Genomic DNA, 20,483 nt, shown 5'->3' on the forward strand with positions numbered 1-20,483 from the left:
CAAAGTCCATGACACAGGAAATACAAAGCCTCAAACAGGAACAGGAAACAACCTCAAGAGCCCCAGAAGGTATAAAAACCCACTCCGTGTGGTCCGTTGTTTTTCCAGAGCCATCTTTCTGTCTGGCTCTGGCTCATCTTCAATAAACGACAACCTTCTTTCTAAAGCACTCTTCATATTGCTTATTCCCGGCTTGGACTGGACCCTGATGAAGACTTTTCTTTCCACACTACCAATTCAGAAAAACAATCAAACACTAAAAAGCAGCCTAATCAAGGAGCTATCAAGAGGAAAACAACACTCCCATCAGCCCCAACAGGGCAAGATATTGTACCTAAACAAAGACCAAACACCACTCTCTTCTACCACTTAATGATGTTACTTAGTCAGTTACGTCAATGTCTGCAAACAAGCAATCAAGTTCAGAGAGCACCAAGGACCCAAACAGAGAAGATTTTTTTTTTTCTGCAGATTTGTAGAATTGCTAAGGACTTTTTCTACCCGCCTGTAGCTGCTTTTCTGATTAACTAGCCATCTTTCCATCCTTTCTTTTTTTTATTGAAAAGTTTTACAATACATTTTAGCTTTAACAATCCCCCCTCCCTCCGCCCACCCCTTCCTAACGCTCCCTAACCCTCCCCCCCCTTCCCCACTCCCCCCTCCCCGACTTCCCAGAGCTAAATACAAGGTATAAAAGCAAAAAACAATCATAAACAACCATATGCTAACAACAATAAAATATTAAGTCTATCGCACTCTAGCTCATATGAAATGACTACAAACAATACTAATATCACATAAGGCTACTGCTAAGCTTGTAAGCCGCCCTGAGTCTTCGGAGAAGGGCGGGATATAAATGGAATTAAAATAAAAAAAATAAATAAAAGAAAAAAAAGAAAAAAAACTTATTCAAATGCTAAGTGAAACTTTTTAGTCCCATATTTGTTCTGGATATAATCAATCCACTTTTTCCACTCCATAATATAACGTTGTTGCGAATGATCTTTCAAATAAGCCGAAATCTTTGCCATTTCCGCCAGGTCAGAAACTTTTAGAGTCCATTCCTCTATAGTAGGGAGTTCCTCCTTCTTCCAATATTAACCTACTAAAAGTCTTGCTGCTTTAATTAGGTTCAACATCAACTTGGTGTCCACAACAGTAGTATCTGTAATTATGCCCAATAAGAACAATTGCGGACAAAACTTTATCCTTTGCTTAAATATCTTCTGCATATTCCACCAAATTTTAATCCAAAAAGCCTTAACCTTTTTACAGGTCCACCATATATGAAAATACGTTGCATCTTCGCCACCACATCTCCAACATTTAGGTTGATAATTCGGATACATACTTGCCAGCTTTTTAGGATCTAAATGCCACCTATAAAACATTTTATAAAAATTCTCTCTTAAGTTTTGAGCTTGTGTAAATTTTACGTTCCTCACCCAAATCTTTTTTCCATCCTTTCTTATTACCCTGGGGATCCGGGATTTTGCCTGTGACCTATTTTTTTCTCTTCTGTTGTGTGGAATATACTTGAAAACTAAATTTCTTGCTCTTTTCCTTTTTTGTTAGTAACAGGTTAAAGCCTTAACATTCATTGCTGAATTTGAACTAGTTTCAAATTGGTTCTGGTTTTTTTTTTAACTTTTTGCTCATTGTTGCTTCATTTCATAAACTAGCTGCGTTTAGGAGATATCTGGAAGCAGCAGGTGTGACTGTCACATACCCTGTATTTGCAAAAATTGCATTTCTAGAAAGCAGTACTGAGTAATTTATAAATGTTGTGCCATTCATTTCCTGCACAGCACTAGTTGTGTACTGATGTAGATATTTCTTAAAATGCAATCCTGTATACGTCAGGAGAAAATGAGTTGAAAGAGATTTGGTCCCACCTTTAGGATTACAGCCTCAAGTTCAGCTGATTCATTGCTACTCAGAAGGAAGCACAAAGGTAGTGTAAGAGAGTTTGAACTCTTCTATCTCCCTCGGGTAACTTCACCTTCTTTGAAGGCCTTTTGCAAAAGGACCTTCATGCTCTCCTTGGACTGGGCTCCTTTCTTCCTGCCCACTAGAAAATAGATCACTGGATTAATGCTGCTGTTTAAGCAGGAAAACAGAATAATACATGTCTCCCAGTATGGTATTTCTGGATCAATTTCAATACTAAAAAAATTAATAATCACCACAAAGATATACAAGGGAAAAGCAAGGATGAGGAAACAGAGAAGAGAGATTAAAATCATCAGTAAAAGCCGACCCTGATTCTTCTGATTCGATTTAAGACACACTTTGATGAAAAGGACCACAGTGGAAAGTGTGATCAGCGGAAGGCAAACTGTAGCAGTCACAAGGAAATGCAGTACGTACAGTCTGTTATTTACAATGACCATTGTGAAAGTCATAATATTTATACTTCCAATCAGGAGGAAAGATGAGATCCACAAGAGGACACACACCATGGAGGACAAACGTTTTGGCCAGGAACAGCGATGCCAAATTGGGAAGAGAACAGCCACACACCGGTCGATGCTGATGGCCGTCAGAAGAAAGTGGCTATTGGTATGCATCATTTGGAAGAAAAAGGCACAGATGGGGTAGAGAATTATGTTTCCTTCAAATTTGATAAATCCATTTATATTATACATAACTACAGATGTGAGGAACCCAAAGTCTGCAATGGCCAAGTTAAGGAGGAATGTGCTGAAACAGTTCCTCTTCATCTGGAAGCCAAGTAGCCAGATGATGTAGCCATTGCCCACCCATCCAAAACAGCAGGCGATTAAAGTAATGCCTGTCAAGGCAATCCATCCTAAAACAGAAGGGATGATCCCTTCTGCATGTTCATATGAAGCCCTGGTACTGTTATACTCATAATAGTTCTCTGTAGCATCTAGATCTCCCAGGCTGGAATTCATCACTAAGCTTTTTGGAATCCTCTCAGAATCTTCTTTGAGTGGGAGCTCCTATTAGAAGACAATAAAGAAAAGGGAATTCAGTCATTCCAGTCACTGCAATCAGTGGTCCCCAAACTTTCCAGCTCACCGGACCAGTGGAGGCCGTGGCACTGATTGGAGGGGGTTGGTTCTGCACTCATACATTCACCTACCACATCCCCGGTCTGGTTCCTAATGGGCCACAGACAGGCAATACATGAGGGACCAGGGATTGAGAGTCACCGTCTTAAATAATAGTAATATTGTTGTCGCGTCCATTATCAAAGGGGCAGCCACAAGGAAGAGGGAGTCAAGCCATTCTCCAAAGCCCTTGAGAGCAGATAAGAAGCAATGGATGGTAACTTATCAAGGAAAGAACTAACGTGGAAGCAGGAATTTCCTGACAGTTACAACAATAAACAGGTGGAACGGAAGCTGTGGGTGCTCCCTCACTGGATTCAGTGACTCCTGTCTCCTAAATAATACCAATATTGTAATAGTTTCCACTATCTAAGGGGCTGCCACAAAGAGGAGATGGTTCAACCTATTCTTCAAAGCAACCGAAAGTAGGACAAGAAGCAATGGATAGAAACTAATCAAGGAGAGAAGCAACCTAGAACTAAGCAGCAATTTCCTGACCGTGGGAATAATTAATCCATGGAACGGTTTTCCTCCAAAAGCTGTAGGTGTTTCCTCACCGGAGGTTTTTTTAAGAAGAGATTGGACAGTCATTTATCTGGAATGGTACAGGATCTCCTGCTTGATTAGGGAGTTGGACTAGATGACCTCCGAAGTCTTTCCAACTCTGTCATTTTGTTGTTTTACTTTCCCCTGGATAGCTTGAGAGATTTGGCTGCAGTAATGAGCCAACTCCTTGGACTGTTTGTGGCCACACCCAACGCAGGAAAAAATACTCATGTGTTGCTCCATCCATGCTTCTCAATAAATATCTTAAAATGTATTTGGTATTGGATTGGAAGGTTTCACTATACTGAAGTTCAGCAATTTCCTCTCTGCCCCTTCGGCACCGTTGCACTGTGACAGTCAAAATCCCCACGTGAGCTACAAAGCAAAAATGGTCAATTATGTAAGGAAGCTCTTTTACCAATGCTTGTCCTTGTTATAGTGATATGGTGGCTGGGGGTTAAGAGAAAATAATATGAGATAATCATTAGAAAATATATCTATGACCTGAAACCAGGAGTTAGCAGATGGTATGAAGGAAAAATTCCTGCTAAGGGAGAAATGGGCAGCTTACACATTTTGTAGAGTTACAGATACTTCCCAAAAGGGAAAATACACACACACACACACACACAAACATTTTGGTCCACTTAAGTAATGGAATAACAATAACAGAGTTGGAAGAGAACTCGTAGGTCTTCTAGTTGAAACCCCTGTTCAAGTAGGGAACCCTATCTCCATTTCAGACAAATGGTCGTCCAATCTCTTCTTAAAAGCCTCCAGGGATGAAGCACCCACAACCTCTGAAGGCAAGCTATTCCACTGCTTAATTGTTCTCACTGTAAGGAAATTTCTCCTCAGTTCTAGGTTGCTTCTCTCCTTGATTAGTTTCCATCCGTTGCTTCTTGTCCTGCCTTCTGCTGCTTTGAACGATAGGTTGACTCCCTTTTCTTTGGTGCAGCCCCTGAAATATTGAAACACTGCTATCATAATAATAATAATAATAATATAAAGTTGGAAGGGACCTTGGAGGTCATCTAGTCCAACCCCCTGCTCAGGCAGGAAACCCTATACCATTTCAGGCAAATGGCTGTCCAGTCTCTTCTTAAAAACCTCCAGTGTTGGAGCATTCACCACCTCTGGAGGCAAGTTGTTCCACTGGTTAATTGTTCTAACTGTCAGGAAGTTTCTCCTTAGTTCTAGGTTGCTTCTCTCCTTGACTAGTTTCCATCCGTTGCTTCTTGTCCTGCTTTCAGGTGCTTTGGAGAATAGCTTGACTCCCTCTTCTTTGGGGCAGCCCCTGAGATATTGGAACACTGCTATCATGTCACCCCCCAGTCCTTCTCTTCGTTAAACTACACATACCCAATTCCAGCAACCGTTCCCTATATGTTTTAGCCTACAGCCCCCTAATCATCTTGGTTGCTCTTCTCTGTACCCTTTCTAGAGTCTCGACATCCTTTTTACATCGTGGTGACCAAAACTGGATGCAGTATTCCAGGTGTGGCCTTACCAAAGCATTGTAAAGTGGTCACCCCTAGTGCTTGTTTTCACTCAAGATTGCTTCTCTCCTTCATTAGTTAACTATAGAAGAGTTCCTGTATCTTTGTGTCCATAGTTTCTGGGATCAAGCAGAACTTTCCCACTTGATATACAAATAAACGGGAAAAATTTTCATACAGAACCCAAGAGCCAAAACGGATGAAAAAACAATTACGATTTATCTTACTTTATCTTATTTATCTTATTCCCTTGATCTTGAGTTGTAGACAGTTTGTTTGCTTCTGACATACTGTCAGGATGGCTAACAAAAAGGTAGGAAAATAAGTCAAAATCAGGAAACCTCAACTGAGATTGATAATGACAGTCAACATACAATTATCAGGTATAGAAATACACAGCTGCTGAAGAAATGGCTATGACTCTATTTGCATATCACTGGTTCTAATTAAACCTTCCAAAATTATAACGTACCTGAAAGGGATGGTCCAAACTCGTCAAAGTTGGTGAGTAGAAGATTATTGTGTCACAGTTGGGGGCTGAAGTGCCTGGGGACAGCAGCACCTGCAGGCAAAATATCCAGTGTAGTTCAATCAACAGAAAGGAATTCCATCCACCCTATCTTGATTTACAAGGTTCAAAGAATTGTCTGCGGATTCGGATCTACCTGGAAGTGGAGCTTGAGCAGAAATCTTTGAAGGTGTTTTTATATAAAACACAGGGTTAAGTGCCAGCATAGCAGGTGAGGATCAATCTCCTGCAGAAAACATGGAGAGCTTTTGCTTCTGCCATGAAAAAGCATCTCTAAAAGATCCACAGATATATTGGGTCCTGTCTAATCAGCATCTAGCACCATGTGATGCAGGATGTGGTCCTTGGTTGTCTAAGACGATCGCCAACAGTCAGTGCAGGAGAGAGGGAATTCCCTTTGCCTGCTAGGGCAAGAGAATCAAAAGCCATGTCAGATAAGAGTTAAATTTTGAAGGACTGTTCAGAAAATTTAGCTTCTCCTTATAAAGAAAGCTTTTTGGGAACGGGGGAAATCGTTTGCCTTCATCTGTCACAGGGGAAATGGTTCTCCAGATTATATTTCTTTTAAGATGCTCTGATTAAGTAGACTATTTGCTGATTGATGTGAGAAGGCCAAAGAACAAAACTTCACTGACAGTTGGATTTGTCAGCTGATAAATGGGACTTTGGCTACCGAGGAAGAGATCCAGCTGATTACAGTCTTTCAAGTTTACAGTCTGTCCTTTTCCTTTGATACGATTTTCTCCTTTCCCCTCTTCGGTTATTGGAAATATGAGGATGGGGATAATGAAGCTTAACCTCTTTGCCTGGGGGATGCCTTTGTGACCATATCCCAAAGGTTCTTTTCCAAAAGGCGCCTGGACTTTTTTCTTTGAAAACCTTTTGCTTGTCAGCCAAGAAGCTTCTTCAGTTCTTCTCCAGAACTGAACTTGACAGCCAAGGCTCACGGACACTCTCCTTATTCTACAGTTGGTGATTATCTTGCAAAAAACAAGAACCAGATGGTCTTTTCGCTTGGGGCTCACATCGATTGTGCAAGATAAAGAATATATCTGATTGTGAGAGACTTTTAACCAGATCTGCTTACTCATCCCAGAACACAAAGAATCCAAACTCACAGAATCTTCAGAGCAACCAAGCCTGGGGATCCAAACAAAGGCACGATGGAATATTTCATTGTGAACTATTCCAGAAACCTGCAAAGTAGGTGAACCATCTGCTGGCTAACTGGTGTTATAGTGTTTCAATCACATTTCTTTCAGGAAGAACATAGCAGTGGTATTTTTTAAAAAAAATCCCATTTATATCTCGCCCTTCTCCGAAGACTCAGGGCGGCTTACAATCTAAAGCACAGATCAATGTGCTTAGCACATTGTTCCAATATCTCAGGGGCTGCCCCAAAGAAGAGGGAGTCCAGCTATACTCCAAAGTGCCTGAAGGCAGGACAAGAAGAAATGGATGGACACTAAATCAAGGACACAAGCAACCTGGAATTAAGGAGAAATTTCCCGACAGTTAGAACAATTAATCAGTGGAATAACCTGACTCCAGACGTTGTGAATGCTCCAACACTGGAAGTTTTTAAGAAGAGACTGGAGAGCCATTGGTCTGAAATGGTATAGGGTTTCCTGCCTGAGCAGGGGGTTAGACTAGATGACCTCCAAGGTCCCTTCCAAGTTTATTATTATAAAAGACACACAAAGGTTGAAAAAATTGGCACATTGTCTAGTCAATCTTTGCAATGTAACTGTAAACATATATGGTAGAGTAAGCCATAGAGAAGCATCCATTCTTGACTCCTACCACTCCCTCCGTCCCTGTCATTCATTCATTCATTCATTCATTCATTCATTCATTCATTCATTCATTCTCTCTGTTTCTTTAGTCTCTTTGTGAAGGCTGCTGTCACCACAAGACACTGAGCAGAATTCTCTCCAGATATTTCTGCTGGTTTTGCTCTCCATTGCTGCAGTCACTCCCTTCACATGGTGGTCCCTTTCTCAAGGATAGAGGCAGGAGAGGGCAAGTAGAAAGCAAAAGTTATCAAACCTCCCTCTTCCCCCCCCCAGAAGAATGGCAGGCCCCAAAAGTAGAATATATATGCAAGGGATAACACAGAGGCATTGGGGACCTGACAATAAGAGGCCGAGCAGAATTCTCACCAGATTTTTCTGCTGGTTTTGTTCTCCATTGCTGCAGTTATTGCTTTCACATGGTGGTCCCTGACCTGAGCCTGAACACAAGGTGAAAGCATCTCCTAGACCAGGGCTTTTCAACCAGTGGTATGGGTACCACCTGTGGTACATTGGCACCTGGCAGGTGGTATGCGACCATCCTAGAAAAGTGGTAGCCGGGGAGGGGAATGAGCTGAACCAGTGGCAGCACTGCACAAGCCTGAGCGAGAGATGGCTGGAGCTGCAGGGCTATCAGGGCTCAGCGGAAGCGCCAGGATCGGCGCCAGGATCCAGCTGATCGGCACTTCTTTGGGACTGTCAGGGCTCAGTGGAAGCGCCAGGATCAGTGCCAGACTCCAGCTGGAGCTCCACGCTGATCCTGGCATGTCTGCTGAGCCCAGAAGAAGCACCGATCAGCTGGAATGTTGCAGCATCTCCAGGGTCTTGTGGTTTACATTCAGATGCTTGGCAACTGATTCATATTTATGATGGTCACAGTGTCCCAGGGTCATGTGAAGTGACCAAAACCTGCTGCAACCACCCAGCAGAGGGGGGGAATAAAAACCAACCCCCCCCCACCCCACCCCCACTGCCAGTCCTCAACAGAAATGCTCACAACAATGAAAACCTCGGACAGGAGGAAGAGCGCCGCCAGGCGGCCAGGCAGGTGTCTTGCTCGGCTGTGGCTTGGGGGGCACTTTTTCAGTGCCATTGTAACTTCGAGCAGTCACTAAGCGAACTGTTGTAAGTCGAGGACTTCCTGTACTTCATCACTTTTTTTCCTTTTTTTTTGTTTGTTTTTTGGTCATCAAGTTTTTGACACCTAGCTAGGCGACTGGTGGTCCTCGGATGTTGCCATATCCTAAAAGTGGTACAGTGGGTGAAAAGGTTGAAAAGCCCTGTCCTAGACATCTTTTTACTACTTATTTATTTATTTATTTATTTATTGCATTTATATACCGCCCTTTCCCTGAGGACTCAGGGCGGTTTACAGGGAATTAAAATCATCCATACAAAAGTTAAAACCCAATTTAAAAAAAATTAAATCGACCCTGTACTAATTAAAACCCCAATTAAAATGAATGTCTCCTCAGCCTGGGCCCGAGAGCTCGAAGAGCCAGGTCTTCAGGCCCCGGCGGAATGATCGGAGGTCGGGAGCAGTCCTCAGCTCCACCGGCAGCTGGTTCCAGAGGGCAGGCGCCCCCACTGAGAAGGCCCTATCCCTGGGTGTCACCCGCCGGCAATCTCTTACTTACTTGTTTGAAGCTTCGGGGACATGATGGCTCAGCAGTTAAAGAGCCTCACCTTGTCAACTGGAAAACTAATAGCCTATGTTTATGACCTGAGTGACAGACAAGTGCCATACAAGTGCCACACACACATGCACTGGGAAACAAAAAAAAAAGGTGTGACTCGGCTTTATTGTGATACTTGCTTTATTGTGGTAGTCTGGAATCACCCCCAAAATTTTTCCCTGGTATGTCTGCATATTATTTCGTTACAGTGGTATTTATACAGTAGGAACTGGGGATTATTAACACTGTTGTTTAGATAACCTAGACCTTAAAAGACAAAGAGAAAAGTTTACATCAGTATTAATTATAAACTACATGTTTTTGCTGATAGGCATAAGTTTATCTTTTACATCTACAGCTAAAGGTAGCATGAATAGGTAAAGGTAAAGCTTCCCCTGCACATGTGTGCTAGTCGTTTCTGACTCTAGGGGCCGGTGCTCATCTCCGTTTCAAAGGCAAAGAGCCAGCGCTTGTCCGAGGACGTCTCCGTGGTCATGTGGCCGGCATGACTAGACGCCAAAGGCGCATGGAACGCTGTTACCTTCCCACCGGAGTGGTCCCTATTTTTCTACTTGCATTTTTACGTGCTTTCGAACTGCTAGGTTGGGAGAAGCTGGGACGAGTAACAGGCGCTCACTCTGCTACGCGGCACTCGGGATTTGACCTGCCAAACTGCTGACCTTCTGATCAACAAGCTCAGCGTCCTAACCCACCGAGCCACCGCATCCCTGGCATGAATAGACAATAGCAAAATAATAAAAAATGTTGTTAAATAATTACTGTTCTATCTTAAGCTTGATACTTTATTCTAAGATCTTAACTTTATTTCTATTTACAGTTTACGCATGTAGAAAAAACAAAAGGAAACAAGAACATGTGAATAACAAACAAAAAACAAAAAGGCTCTGTTTTCTCAGGGGGGTTGTGTATGTGTCTACTAACATGAAGTACCTATTAGCATTTGGCCCCTCTTAGAAACCATGTTGGAAATGTTTATATTTGCCATGCTATGTATTAAATCTTTCAAAAAGAGCCTAATCAAGCACTCACCAACTCAGAAAAACAATCAAACAGTAAACACGAGTGTAATCAAGGAACTATCAAGAGGAAAACAACATTCCCACCAACGCTGATAAGGCAAGCTATTATTAACTTTTTGTATTGTAATGTTGTTTTAATTGCCTTGTGAACCGCCCTGGGTCCTACGGGAGAAGGGCAGTATATAAGTACAATAAATAATAACAATAACAATAACAATAATAATATTGTATATAAACAAAGATCAAACCCCAGTCCCTTTTAGCACTGATGATGTTACCTGGTCAGGTAACAAAATGTCTTCAAACAAGCAATCAAGCTCAGAGAGCACCAAGTACCCAAAAAAGGGAAGCCTTTCTCTGCAGATTTGTAGAATTGCTAAGGATGATTTTGTACACACCTGTAGCTGCTTCCCTGCTTAAGCAGCCATCTTTGCATCCTTTCTTACTGGCCTGGGGGTTTAAGATTTTGCCTGTGACCTATTTTTCCCTTCTGTTGCTCCCAAGGCATGGACTATGCTTGAAAATTGTCTCTTCTTCTCCTTTCTCTTTTTAGTGACAGCTTAAAGCCTTAGCATTAATTATTGAATGTGAACTGCTTTCTGATTGGTTCTATTATAATTTTACACACTGTTGCTTCCTTTCAGGAATTAATCGCTTTTAAGTGACATCGGGAAGCAGCAGGTGCTTTCGATGTATTTGTGAAAAGCAAATAAATGGAGTATTTTACCAACCCCATGCAGCTCACTTCTTGCACACCATTAGTTGAGGGCTGATTTGGCCTTCTCTTATAATGCAATCCTTTCTATATCTATTCAGATGAAAGAGCCAATATGCTGAAAAAGATTTGGTCCCACCTATAAGATTACAAGGGACGCGGTGGCTCGGTGGGTTAGGACGCTGAGATTGTCGATCAGAAGGTCGGCAGTTTCGCAGGTCGAATCCCGAGTGCTGTGTAGCAGAGTGAGTGCCTGTTACTCATCCCAGCTTCTGCCAACCTAGCAGTTCGAAAGCATGTAAAAATGCAAGTAGAAAAATAGGGACCACTACGGTGGGAAGGTAACAGCGTTCCATGCGCCTTTGGCATCCAGTCATGCTGGCCACATGACCACGGAGACGTCTTCGGACAAGCGCTGGCTCTTCGGCTTTGAAACGGAGATGAGCACCAGCCCCTAGAGTCGGAAATGACTAGCACGCATGTGCGGGGGAAACTTTACCTTTACCTTTTATAAGATTACATCCCCTCAGTAGCAATGTTGTTCATTACTACTCAGAAGGAAGCTCAGACGCCTTGTAAGATGGTTTGAGCTCTTCTATCTCTCTCTGGTGGCTTCACCTTCTTTGAAGACCTTTTGCAAAAGGACCTTTATGCTCTCCTTGGACTGGGCTCCTTTCTTCCTCCCAACTAGAAAATAGATCACTGGATTAATGCTGCTGTTTAGGTAGGAAAATAGCATACTACAAGCAAGCCAATATTGCATTTTATCATTATCTGTGTCAGAAAAATTCACAATCACCACAAAGACATTTAATGGAAAACCAAGGGTGAGGAAACAGAGCAGGGTAATTAAAATCATGAGTAAAAGCCGACCCTTATTTTTCTGATTCGATTTAAGACACACTTTGATGAAGAGGACCACAGTGGAGAGTGTGATCAATGGAAGGCAAACTATAGCAGTCACAAGGAAATAGACAGTGAGCAGTCTGTAATTTCCAAAGTTTTTCATAATGTTGAGAATTCCACCCAGGAGGAAAGAAGAGATCCAGAGGAAAGCACAAACTCTGGAAGACAAATATTGTGGCCGGGAACAGCGATGCCAGAGTGGGAAGAGGACAGCCACACACCGGTCAATGCTGATGGCTGTCAAAAGAAAGTTTGCATTCACGTACATCATGTGGCCAAAATAGACACAGATCTGGAAGAAAATTTCGCTTTGGGGAAAATAGATAAATAGATTGATGAAGAATATAACTATAGATGTGAGGTATCCAAAGTCTGCAATGGCCAAGTTAAAGATGAATGTGGTGAAACAGTTTCTCTTCATCTGGAAGCCAAGTAGCCAGATGATGTATCCATTGCCCACCAATCCAATACAACAGGCTATTAAAATAATGCCAGTCAAAGCAATCCATCCTATTTCAGTAGGGGTGAGCTGTTCTGTGTGCTCATATGAGTCAGTGGTATCGTTATACCCATAATAGTTCTCTGTAGCATTCAGATCTCCAAGGCTGAAACTCATCATTAAGCTTTCGCAATCCTCTGGAAATCTTTTAGAGTGGAAGTTCCTATTAGATGATAAGAAAGAAAAATGGATTCAGTCACTCCTGTCTCCTAAATAATACCCATATTGTAATAGTTTCCACTATCTAAGGGGCTGCCCCAAAGAAGAGGGAGTCAAGCTATTCTCCAAAGCACCTGAAGGCAGGACAAGAAGCAATGGATGGAAACTAATCAAGGAGAGAAGCAACCTAGAACTAAGCAGCAATTTCCTGATAGTGGGAATAATTAATCCGTGGAACAGTTTTCCTCCAGAAGCTGTAGGTTTTTTAAGAAGAGATTGGACAGTCATTTATCTGGAATGGTACAGGATTTCCTGCTTGATCAGGGTGTTGGACTAAATCACCTCCAAAGTTCTTCCAACTCTTTTATTCTGTCATTTTACTTTCCCTGTGAATAGCTTGAGTGATGCGGCTGTGGTAATGAGCCAGCTCCTTAAACTGTTTATTGCCACACCCAACGCAGGAAAAATATTCATGTGTTGCTCCATCCATGCTTCTCAACAAATATCTTTAAATGTATTTGGTATTGGACTGTATTGCATTTTTTCCTCTGTAACTGAAATATAGCAACACCCTTTCTGCCATTTTGCCACCATTCCACCGTGACATTCAAAATCCCCACGTGAGCTACAAAGCAAAAATTAGTAATTATGTAAGGAAGCATTTTTCCCCCAATGCTTGTTCTTGTTATGGTGATGTAGTGTTTAGAGTATGACAGATATAATAAGAGATAACCGTAAGAAAATTTAATTTATGACTTCAAACTAGGAGTTAGGAGAGGCGATGAGGGGGAAAAAAATCCTTCTAAGGGAGAAATGGGCTGCTTACACATTTTGCAGAGCTACGGATACTTCCAAAAAAGGGAAAATACACAGAATAACAATATCAGAGTTGAAAGGAACCTTGGATATCTTCCAGCTCAATCTCCTGCTGAAGAAGCTTCTATACCAGGAGACATTACATCATTTCAGGCAATGACTGTCCAATCTCTTCTAAAAACATCCACTGTTGGAGCACCCACAACTTCTCAAGGCAGGTCGTTCCACTGGTTCATTGTTCTCACTGTCAGGAAATTTCTCCTCAGTTTTAGGTTGGTTCTCTCCTTCATTAGATAAGTATAGAAGATTTCCTGTACGTTTGTGTGAAAATTTTTGGTGTTTAACTAGAACTTTACCAGCTGATACACAAACACACACACACACACACACACACACACACAAAAGAAGAATTTTTATAGAGAACTGAAGAGCCAAAACTGATGAAAAACAATTAAAGGTAAAGGTAAAGGTTCCCCCGCACATGCGTGCTAGTCGTTTCCAACTCTAGGGGCCGGCGCTCATCTCCGTTTCAAAGCCGAAGAGCGAGCGCTTGTCCGAGGACGTCTCCGTGGTCATGTGGCTGGCATGACTAGACGCCAAAGGCGCACAGAACACTGTTACTTTCCCACCGTAGCGGTCCCTATTTTTCTACTTGCATTTTTACGTGCTTTCAAACTGCTAGGTTGGCAGAAGCTAGGACGACTAACAGGCGCTCACTCTGTTACACAGCACTCGGGATTCGACCCGCCAAACTGCCGACCTTCTGATCAACAAGCTCAGCATCCTAACCCACTGAGCCACCGCGTCCCTTTTTGAAAAACAATTATGGGTTAGCTAAAGAAACATCTTATTCCCTTGATCTTGGGTTTCAGAGAGTTTGCTTACTTCTGACCTACTTGTATTTTTTTTGTCATGATAGGTAAAAGTCAGCTGGAAAATGAATCAAGATCAGGAAGTTCCAACTGAGGCTGACATGACAGTCAAGATATAAATATCAAGTATAGAAATACACAGCTGCTGAAGAAATGGCAGTTATTCTATTTGCATATCACTGGCTCTAATTAAACCTTCCAAAATTATATCGTACCTGAAATTAATAGTCCAAACTCTTCAAAGTTGGGGAATAGAAGATTCTTGTGTCACCGTTGGGGGTTGAAGGACATGGGGATGGCAGGACCTGCAGGCAAAATATTTAGTCCTATTTAGATGAAGTTCATCAACAGAAGTCCATCAACTCTATCTTGAGATACAGGATTCAACAAAATGTCCGTGGATTCGGATATACCTGGAAATGGAGCAGAAATCTTCAGAGGTGTTTTTGTATGAAGCACAGGGTTGGGTGCATAGTAGGTGGAGATCAATCTCCTGCAGAAAACATGGAGAGCTTTTGCTTCTGGCATGAAAAAGAAACTCTGAAAGATCCACAAGTACTCCGTGTCCTGTCTAATCAGAAACTAGCACCATGTGACAGCACGATTTATCTACCACAATGTGAAACCCAGATGTGGTCCTTAGTTAATTAAGATGATCGCCAATAGTCAGCATAGAAGAGAGAGTTTCCTTGAGCCTGCTAGGGCCAGGGAACCAAAAGCCATGTCAGATAGAGCTAAATTTTGAGGGAATGTACCATCTCATAATAATAATAATAATAATAATAATAATAATAATAATAATAATAATAATAATAATAATAATAATAATAATAATAATAATAATATATAAAGTTGGAAGGGACCTTGGAGGTCATCTAGTCCAACCCCCTGCCCAGGCAGGAAACCCTATACCATTTCAGGCAAATGGCTGTCCAGTCTCTTCTTAAAAACTTCCAGTGTTGGAGCATTCACTACTTCTGGAGGCAGGTTGTTCCACTGGTTAATTGTTCTGACTGTCAGGAAGTTTCTCCTTAGTTCTAGGTTGCTTCTCTCCTTGACTAGTTTCCATCTGTTGATTCTTGTCCTGCTTTCAGGTGCTTTGGAGACTCCCTCTTCTTTGGGGCAGCCCCTGAGATATTTGAACACTGCTATCATGTCACCCCTTACCCTTCTCTTCGTTAAACTACACATACCCAATTCCAGCAACCGTTCCCTATATGTTTTAGCCTCCAGCCCCCTAATCATCTTGGTTGCTCTTCTCTGTACCCTTTCTAGAGTCTCGACATCTTTTTTACATCGTGGTGACCAAAACTGGATGCAGTATTCCAGGTGTGACCAAATTCCAGGTGTGACCAAAAGCTTTATAACCAAAGCTTTTCTGGAGTCGGGGAAATTGTTCTCCAGATTATATTTCTTTTAAGATGCTTTCATTAGGTAGATTATTTGCTGACAGACGTGAGAAGACCAAAGAACAAAACTTCACTGACAGTTGGATTTGTCAGCTGATAAATGGGACTTTGGCCACCGAGGAAGAGATCCAGCTGATTATAGACTTTCAAGTGTACAGTCTGTCCTTTTCTTTTGATACGATTTTCTCCTTTCCCCTCTTCGGGGATCCAGCTGATCACAGTCATTCACAGTCATTGAGATGTTGAGACTCTAGAAACAGTGGAAAGAAGAGAAACAAAGATGATCAGGGGAGCTAAATCATACAAGGAATAGTTGCTGGAATTGGGAATATCTAGTTTAATGAAGAGAAGGATGAGGGGGGACATGATAGCAGTCTTCCCTGTGAACCGCCCTGAGTCCTCAGGGAGAAGGGCGGTATATAAATCTTATTAAATTAAATTAAATTAAAATTCCAATATCTCAGGGGCTGCCGCAAAGAAGTGGGAGTCAAGCTCTTCTCCAAAGCCCAGAAGGCAGAAAAAGAAGCAACAGATGGAAACTAACCAAGGAGAGAAGCAACCTAGAACTAAGGAGAAACTTCCTGACAGTTAGAACAATTAACCAGTGGAACAACCTGCCTCCAGAAGTGGTGAATGCTCCAACACTGGAAGTTTTTAAGAAGAGACTGGCCAGCCATTTGTCCAAAATGGTATAGGGCTTCCTGCCTGAGCAGGGGGTTGGACTAAATGATCTCCAAGGTCCCTTCCAACTTTATAAAAAAGTGTGTAGTCTATCCTTGTCTTTTGATACTATTTTCTCCTTGACATTTATTTCCCCTCTTCAGTTATTGAAAATATGAGGATGGGGATAATGAAGCTTAACCTCTTTGCCTGGGGATGCCTTTTCTGACCATCTCCCCAAGGTTCTTTTCCAAAAGGCGCCTGGACTTTTTTCTTTGAAAACGTTTTGCTTGGCAGACAAGAAGCTTCTTCAGTTCTTCAGAACTGAGCTTGACAGCCAAGGCTCATGGACACTCTCCTTATTCTACAGTTGGTGATTATCTTGCAAAAAACAAGAACCAGATGGTCTTGTCGCTTGGGGCTCACATCGATTGTGCAAGATAAAGAACATATCTGATTGTGTGAGACTTTTAACCGGATCTGCTTACTCATCCCAGAACAGAAAGAATCCAAACTCACAGAATCTTCAGCAGCAGCCAGGCCTGGATCCAAACAAAGGCACGATGGAATGTTTCATTGCGAACTACTCCAGAAAAGAGACCACGGAACTGAAGTCCTCTTTTGGTTTCACAAATATATTGATCAATCTCATGAACCATTTGCCCGGCCAAATGACATAGTAGTGTTTCAATCACATTCCTTTCTTGAAGGATAGACAGACAAAGGTTGCAAAAATTGCCACATTGTCTAGTCAGCTTTTGCAATGTAACTGTAAACATGTGTGGTAGAGTAAAGCCATGGAGAAACATAAATTTCTGGCTCCTACCATTTTCTCCCTCCCTCCCTCCCTTCTTTCCCTCTTCCTTCCTTCCCTGTCTCCTTCCTTTCTTCCTCCCTCCCTCCCTCTCTCCCTCCCTTCCTTCTTTCCCTCTTCCTTCCTTCCCTGGCTCCTTCCTTCCTCCCTCCCTCCCTTCTTGCCTGCCTGCCATTCATTCATTCAGCCGTCCACGTCATCACTTCAGAACTACGTTGATCTATGTGTCTTAAACTTCTACTCAGGGGCCAGAATCAATATATATATATATTCAAGGAGTCCAAATCCTAGAAATAAGATTATGGCTGTAAAGTCTAATCTCATTCAATCAGTAGAATCCACAGGTTTGGTAGAAAATGTGAGATCCATTTCTCTGATCTATCCCTGAAATGTGGCTCTGTATCCTGGATCTCAACTGCAAAATAGTTTCAGTTATGGTACATGTAGTCCTCCTTCGTTTAGTGACCATTCAAAGTTACAATGTCACTGAAAAAAGTGTCCTATGACATTTTTTTGACATGACCGTTGCAGCATCCCCATGGCCACATGATCAAAAATCCAGACACTTGGCAACTGGCTCATATTTATGATGGTTGCAGGGCCTGGAGTCATGTGATCCCCCTTTTGTGACTTTCTGACAGGCAAAGTCCAGGGGGAAACCAGTTTCACTTAACAACCGTGTTACTAATTTACCAACTGCAGTGATTCTCTTAACACCTGTGGCAAGGGAAGTCATAAAATGGAGCAAAACTCACAAATTAGCAAACATTTCACTTAACAAGAGCAATTTTGCACTCAGTTTGTGGTCATAGGTTGAGGACTACCTGTATCATCAGTTTGCTAATTTAGTAGAATGGTTCTTGATATATTTATTTATTTATTTATTTATTTATTTATTTATTTATTTATTTATTTATTATGGGATTTATATCCCGCCCTATCTCCCGAAGAACTCAGGGCGGCTAACAACAAAACATATAATAAGTACAGAAATTAAGATAAAAATAAAATTAAAATCATCTGTGCAATAAATTAAAATTAAAAATTAAAAATAAATTAAAAATTGTAAATATAATTAAAATGCCTGTCAGTCCAGGTCAGCCTGGTGGAATTGGAGTGTTTTGAGGCTGCGGCGAAAGGATTGGAGATCTGGGGCCATCCGAAGCTCAGGGGTGAGCTGATTCCATAGGACTGGCGCTCCCACAGAGAAGGCCCTCCCCCTGGGGGTCGCCAGCTGACATTGCCTAGCTGTCGATACTCTGAGTAGGCCTTCTCTGGGTGAGCGTACTGGACGATGGGAATTCGTTCCCGGCAGCAGATGGTCATGGTTGTCATGGTTGTCATGGTTCCGACAGATAAAACTCTTCAAAGAACTTCAAGGCATTGTTTACCTTAAAAAATCTTTATTCGAGAAGCACAGCATTGCCACGTACATAGTCGAAGCCAAAATCTGAATTCCCCTCCCCTGAGCAGATAGTATCCAAGCACAATTCCCTCCTCCAATTAACAGTCATAAATCACATTCTACAATTAGTTTGAAATGCAGCTTTCCCCTCCCATTCTCCAACCCATTTCTTGTCATCTCTTATTTCAAACAACCTTGAATCATACACTACTACGATATTGTTATGTCTAACTAATTCCCATGCACATTCTTCCTTCCCACCCACCCCCAGCATCATCTAGCTCTAACTCTAAGAGTAACACACAAGTTAAAGAAAAAGACTGCATCTCCCTATGTTGTCAAAGCAAAAACATCCGATGTTAGCAGCGTTGACATACATAGTTTATAGGAGTGGAGGGAAAATTCTTGCTCCTCACATCTTTCCCCAAACATCACAATGAACTCTCATGACATTCTTCTTGGAGGGAAAAACATGTAGATTTTATTTCTGTAGCAAAAGATACCCAGCATTAGAGGCAAAGCTAAAATTGTGTTTTCACAGAAGGTTTGAACTTGTGTTCGTAAATGTCTATCAGGATTCAGGAGCTTCCTCTTCCTTGAAGATTCTTTGAAAAATGACCTTGATATTTTCCCGGGACCGAAGTCGGTTCTTTCTCCCAACCAGAAAATAGATCACTGGGTTAATGCTGCAGTTTAGGGATGTACACAGATTAAAATAGGTATCAAATTCAGCATACTGAAGCCAGTAAGTCAAGCGAAGAAAGTGAGTCATGAACACGAAGATATCCGAAGGAAGAGATAGAATAATGAAACAGAGAAGAGTAATTAAGATCATCAATAAAAGCCTTTGGCGTTTAATCTGTTTAGATTTAAAACCAAGTTTGGTGAATATGATCACTGTCGAGATTGTGGTCAAAGGAAAGCAAAGCACCACAGTCACCACCAAATCAAGACTAAAATGTCTGTATTTAAATACATGTTGCGTTATGTTCAGAAACCCGATCAGGAGGAAAGAAAAGATCCAGAGGAAGGCGCAGATGGCAGAGGACAAAGATTTTGGCCGGGAACAGTGATGCCAGATGGGGAAGAGGACAGCAACACATCGGTCAATGCTGATGGCCGTAAGAAGAAACATACCACTGATATACATAATGTGGAAGAGAGAGAAAAAAATGTACCAAGGAATCTCGGAGGATATAAAATTCGTAACGGTATCAATGCAATATATAGACATACAAAGAAGGAGTCCAAAGTCGGCAGTGGCTAAATTAAGAATCAACACAGTGAAAGGGTTTCTTTTGATCTGGAAGCCCAGCATCCAGATGACAATCCCATTCAACGGGATTCCAATAAAGCAAATGATCAATATGATGGTGGTTGTGATACGTTTAGAATAGTCGGAAGCGTTTTTGTAGTCGCCGGAAGAATTGGCAGTCACGTTCATTTCTGTAGCATTCACGTTTGGCAGGCTGATATTCATCAGGGGAATTCCGTAATACACCACGAGTCTTTTCTTTTAGAGGGGAAGTCCCTATTTAGAAGAAAAGAAAGAAGTCGGGATTTGTTAATTCCGCCGTAATTGCCATAGCTTCATCTCTATCTTGTCTCGGGACTGACTGAGACAAACTTAGGAAGCCTTCCAATAATAATCATAATGATTACAATACAGGCAGTCCTCGGCTTCCAACAGTTCATTTACAACAGAACTGGGGGGAAATGTGACTTAGGACCATTTTTCACACTTACAGCCATTGCAGCACCCCAAGGTCACATGATCAGAATTTAGACGGTGAACTAATGAGATGATTTTTATAAAAACAACCACAAGCTGATAATAAAAAAATGTCACACGTGGACGTGATTATTATTTGTACAAACATGAAAAAAGGTTTATATTTTACCGTTTATGCATTGAAAATATTAAGAATGATATTCATTTAAGGTTGGAGAAGGAGAATACTTTCGGGAGAAGGGGAGATCAAAGAAATATACTATTAATATACTAATTATGGAATTACAAAAAATAATTAGTATTGACTGTTAATTAACTACTATTGATGGTGTTTTT

General features: G+C 41.7%; 3 protein-coding genes across 3 annotated transcripts; all 3 read right to left on the minus strand.

The window, feature by feature from the left end:
• Positions 1–1,979: 1,979 nt before the first annotated feature.
• LOC310637699 (mas-related G-protein coupled receptor member H-like) lies at positions 1,980–2,918 on the minus strand (the record flags this gene model as incomplete). The annotated part of the gene is made up of 1 exon (XM_083358200.1): positions 1,980–2,918. One exon carries the CDS (start codon positions 2,916–2,918, stop codon positions 1,980–1,982), a length of 939 nt encoding a protein of 312 aa, XP_083214326.1.
• An 8,552-nt stretch (positions 2,919–11,470) lies between these two features.
• On the minus strand, positions 11,471–12,400 carry LOC310637700 (mas-related G-protein coupled receptor member H-like; the record flags this gene model as incomplete). The annotated part of the gene is made up of 1 exon (XM_083358201.1): positions 11,471–12,400. The coding sequence occupies one exon, from the start codon at positions 12,398–12,400 to the stop codon at positions 11,471–11,473; it is 930 nt and encodes a 309-aa protein (XP_083214327.1).
• Positions 12,401–18,986: 6,586 nt separating this feature from the next.
• LOC310637701 (mas-related G-protein coupled receptor member H-like) lies at positions 18,987–19,895 on the minus strand (the record flags this gene model as incomplete). Its single annotated transcript, XM_083358202.1, has 1 exon — positions 18,987–19,895. The coding sequence occupies one exon, from the start codon at positions 19,893–19,895 to the stop codon at positions 18,987–18,989; it is 909 nt and encodes a 302-aa protein (XP_083214328.1).
• Positions 19,896–20,483: the final 588 nt, after the last annotated feature.

This window comes from Vipera ursinii, assembly GCF_947247035.1.
Source record: "Vipera ursinii genome assembly, chromosome: 3".
NCBI lineage: Eukaryota > Metazoa > Chordata > Lepidosauria > Squamata > Viperidae > Vipera > Vipera ursinii.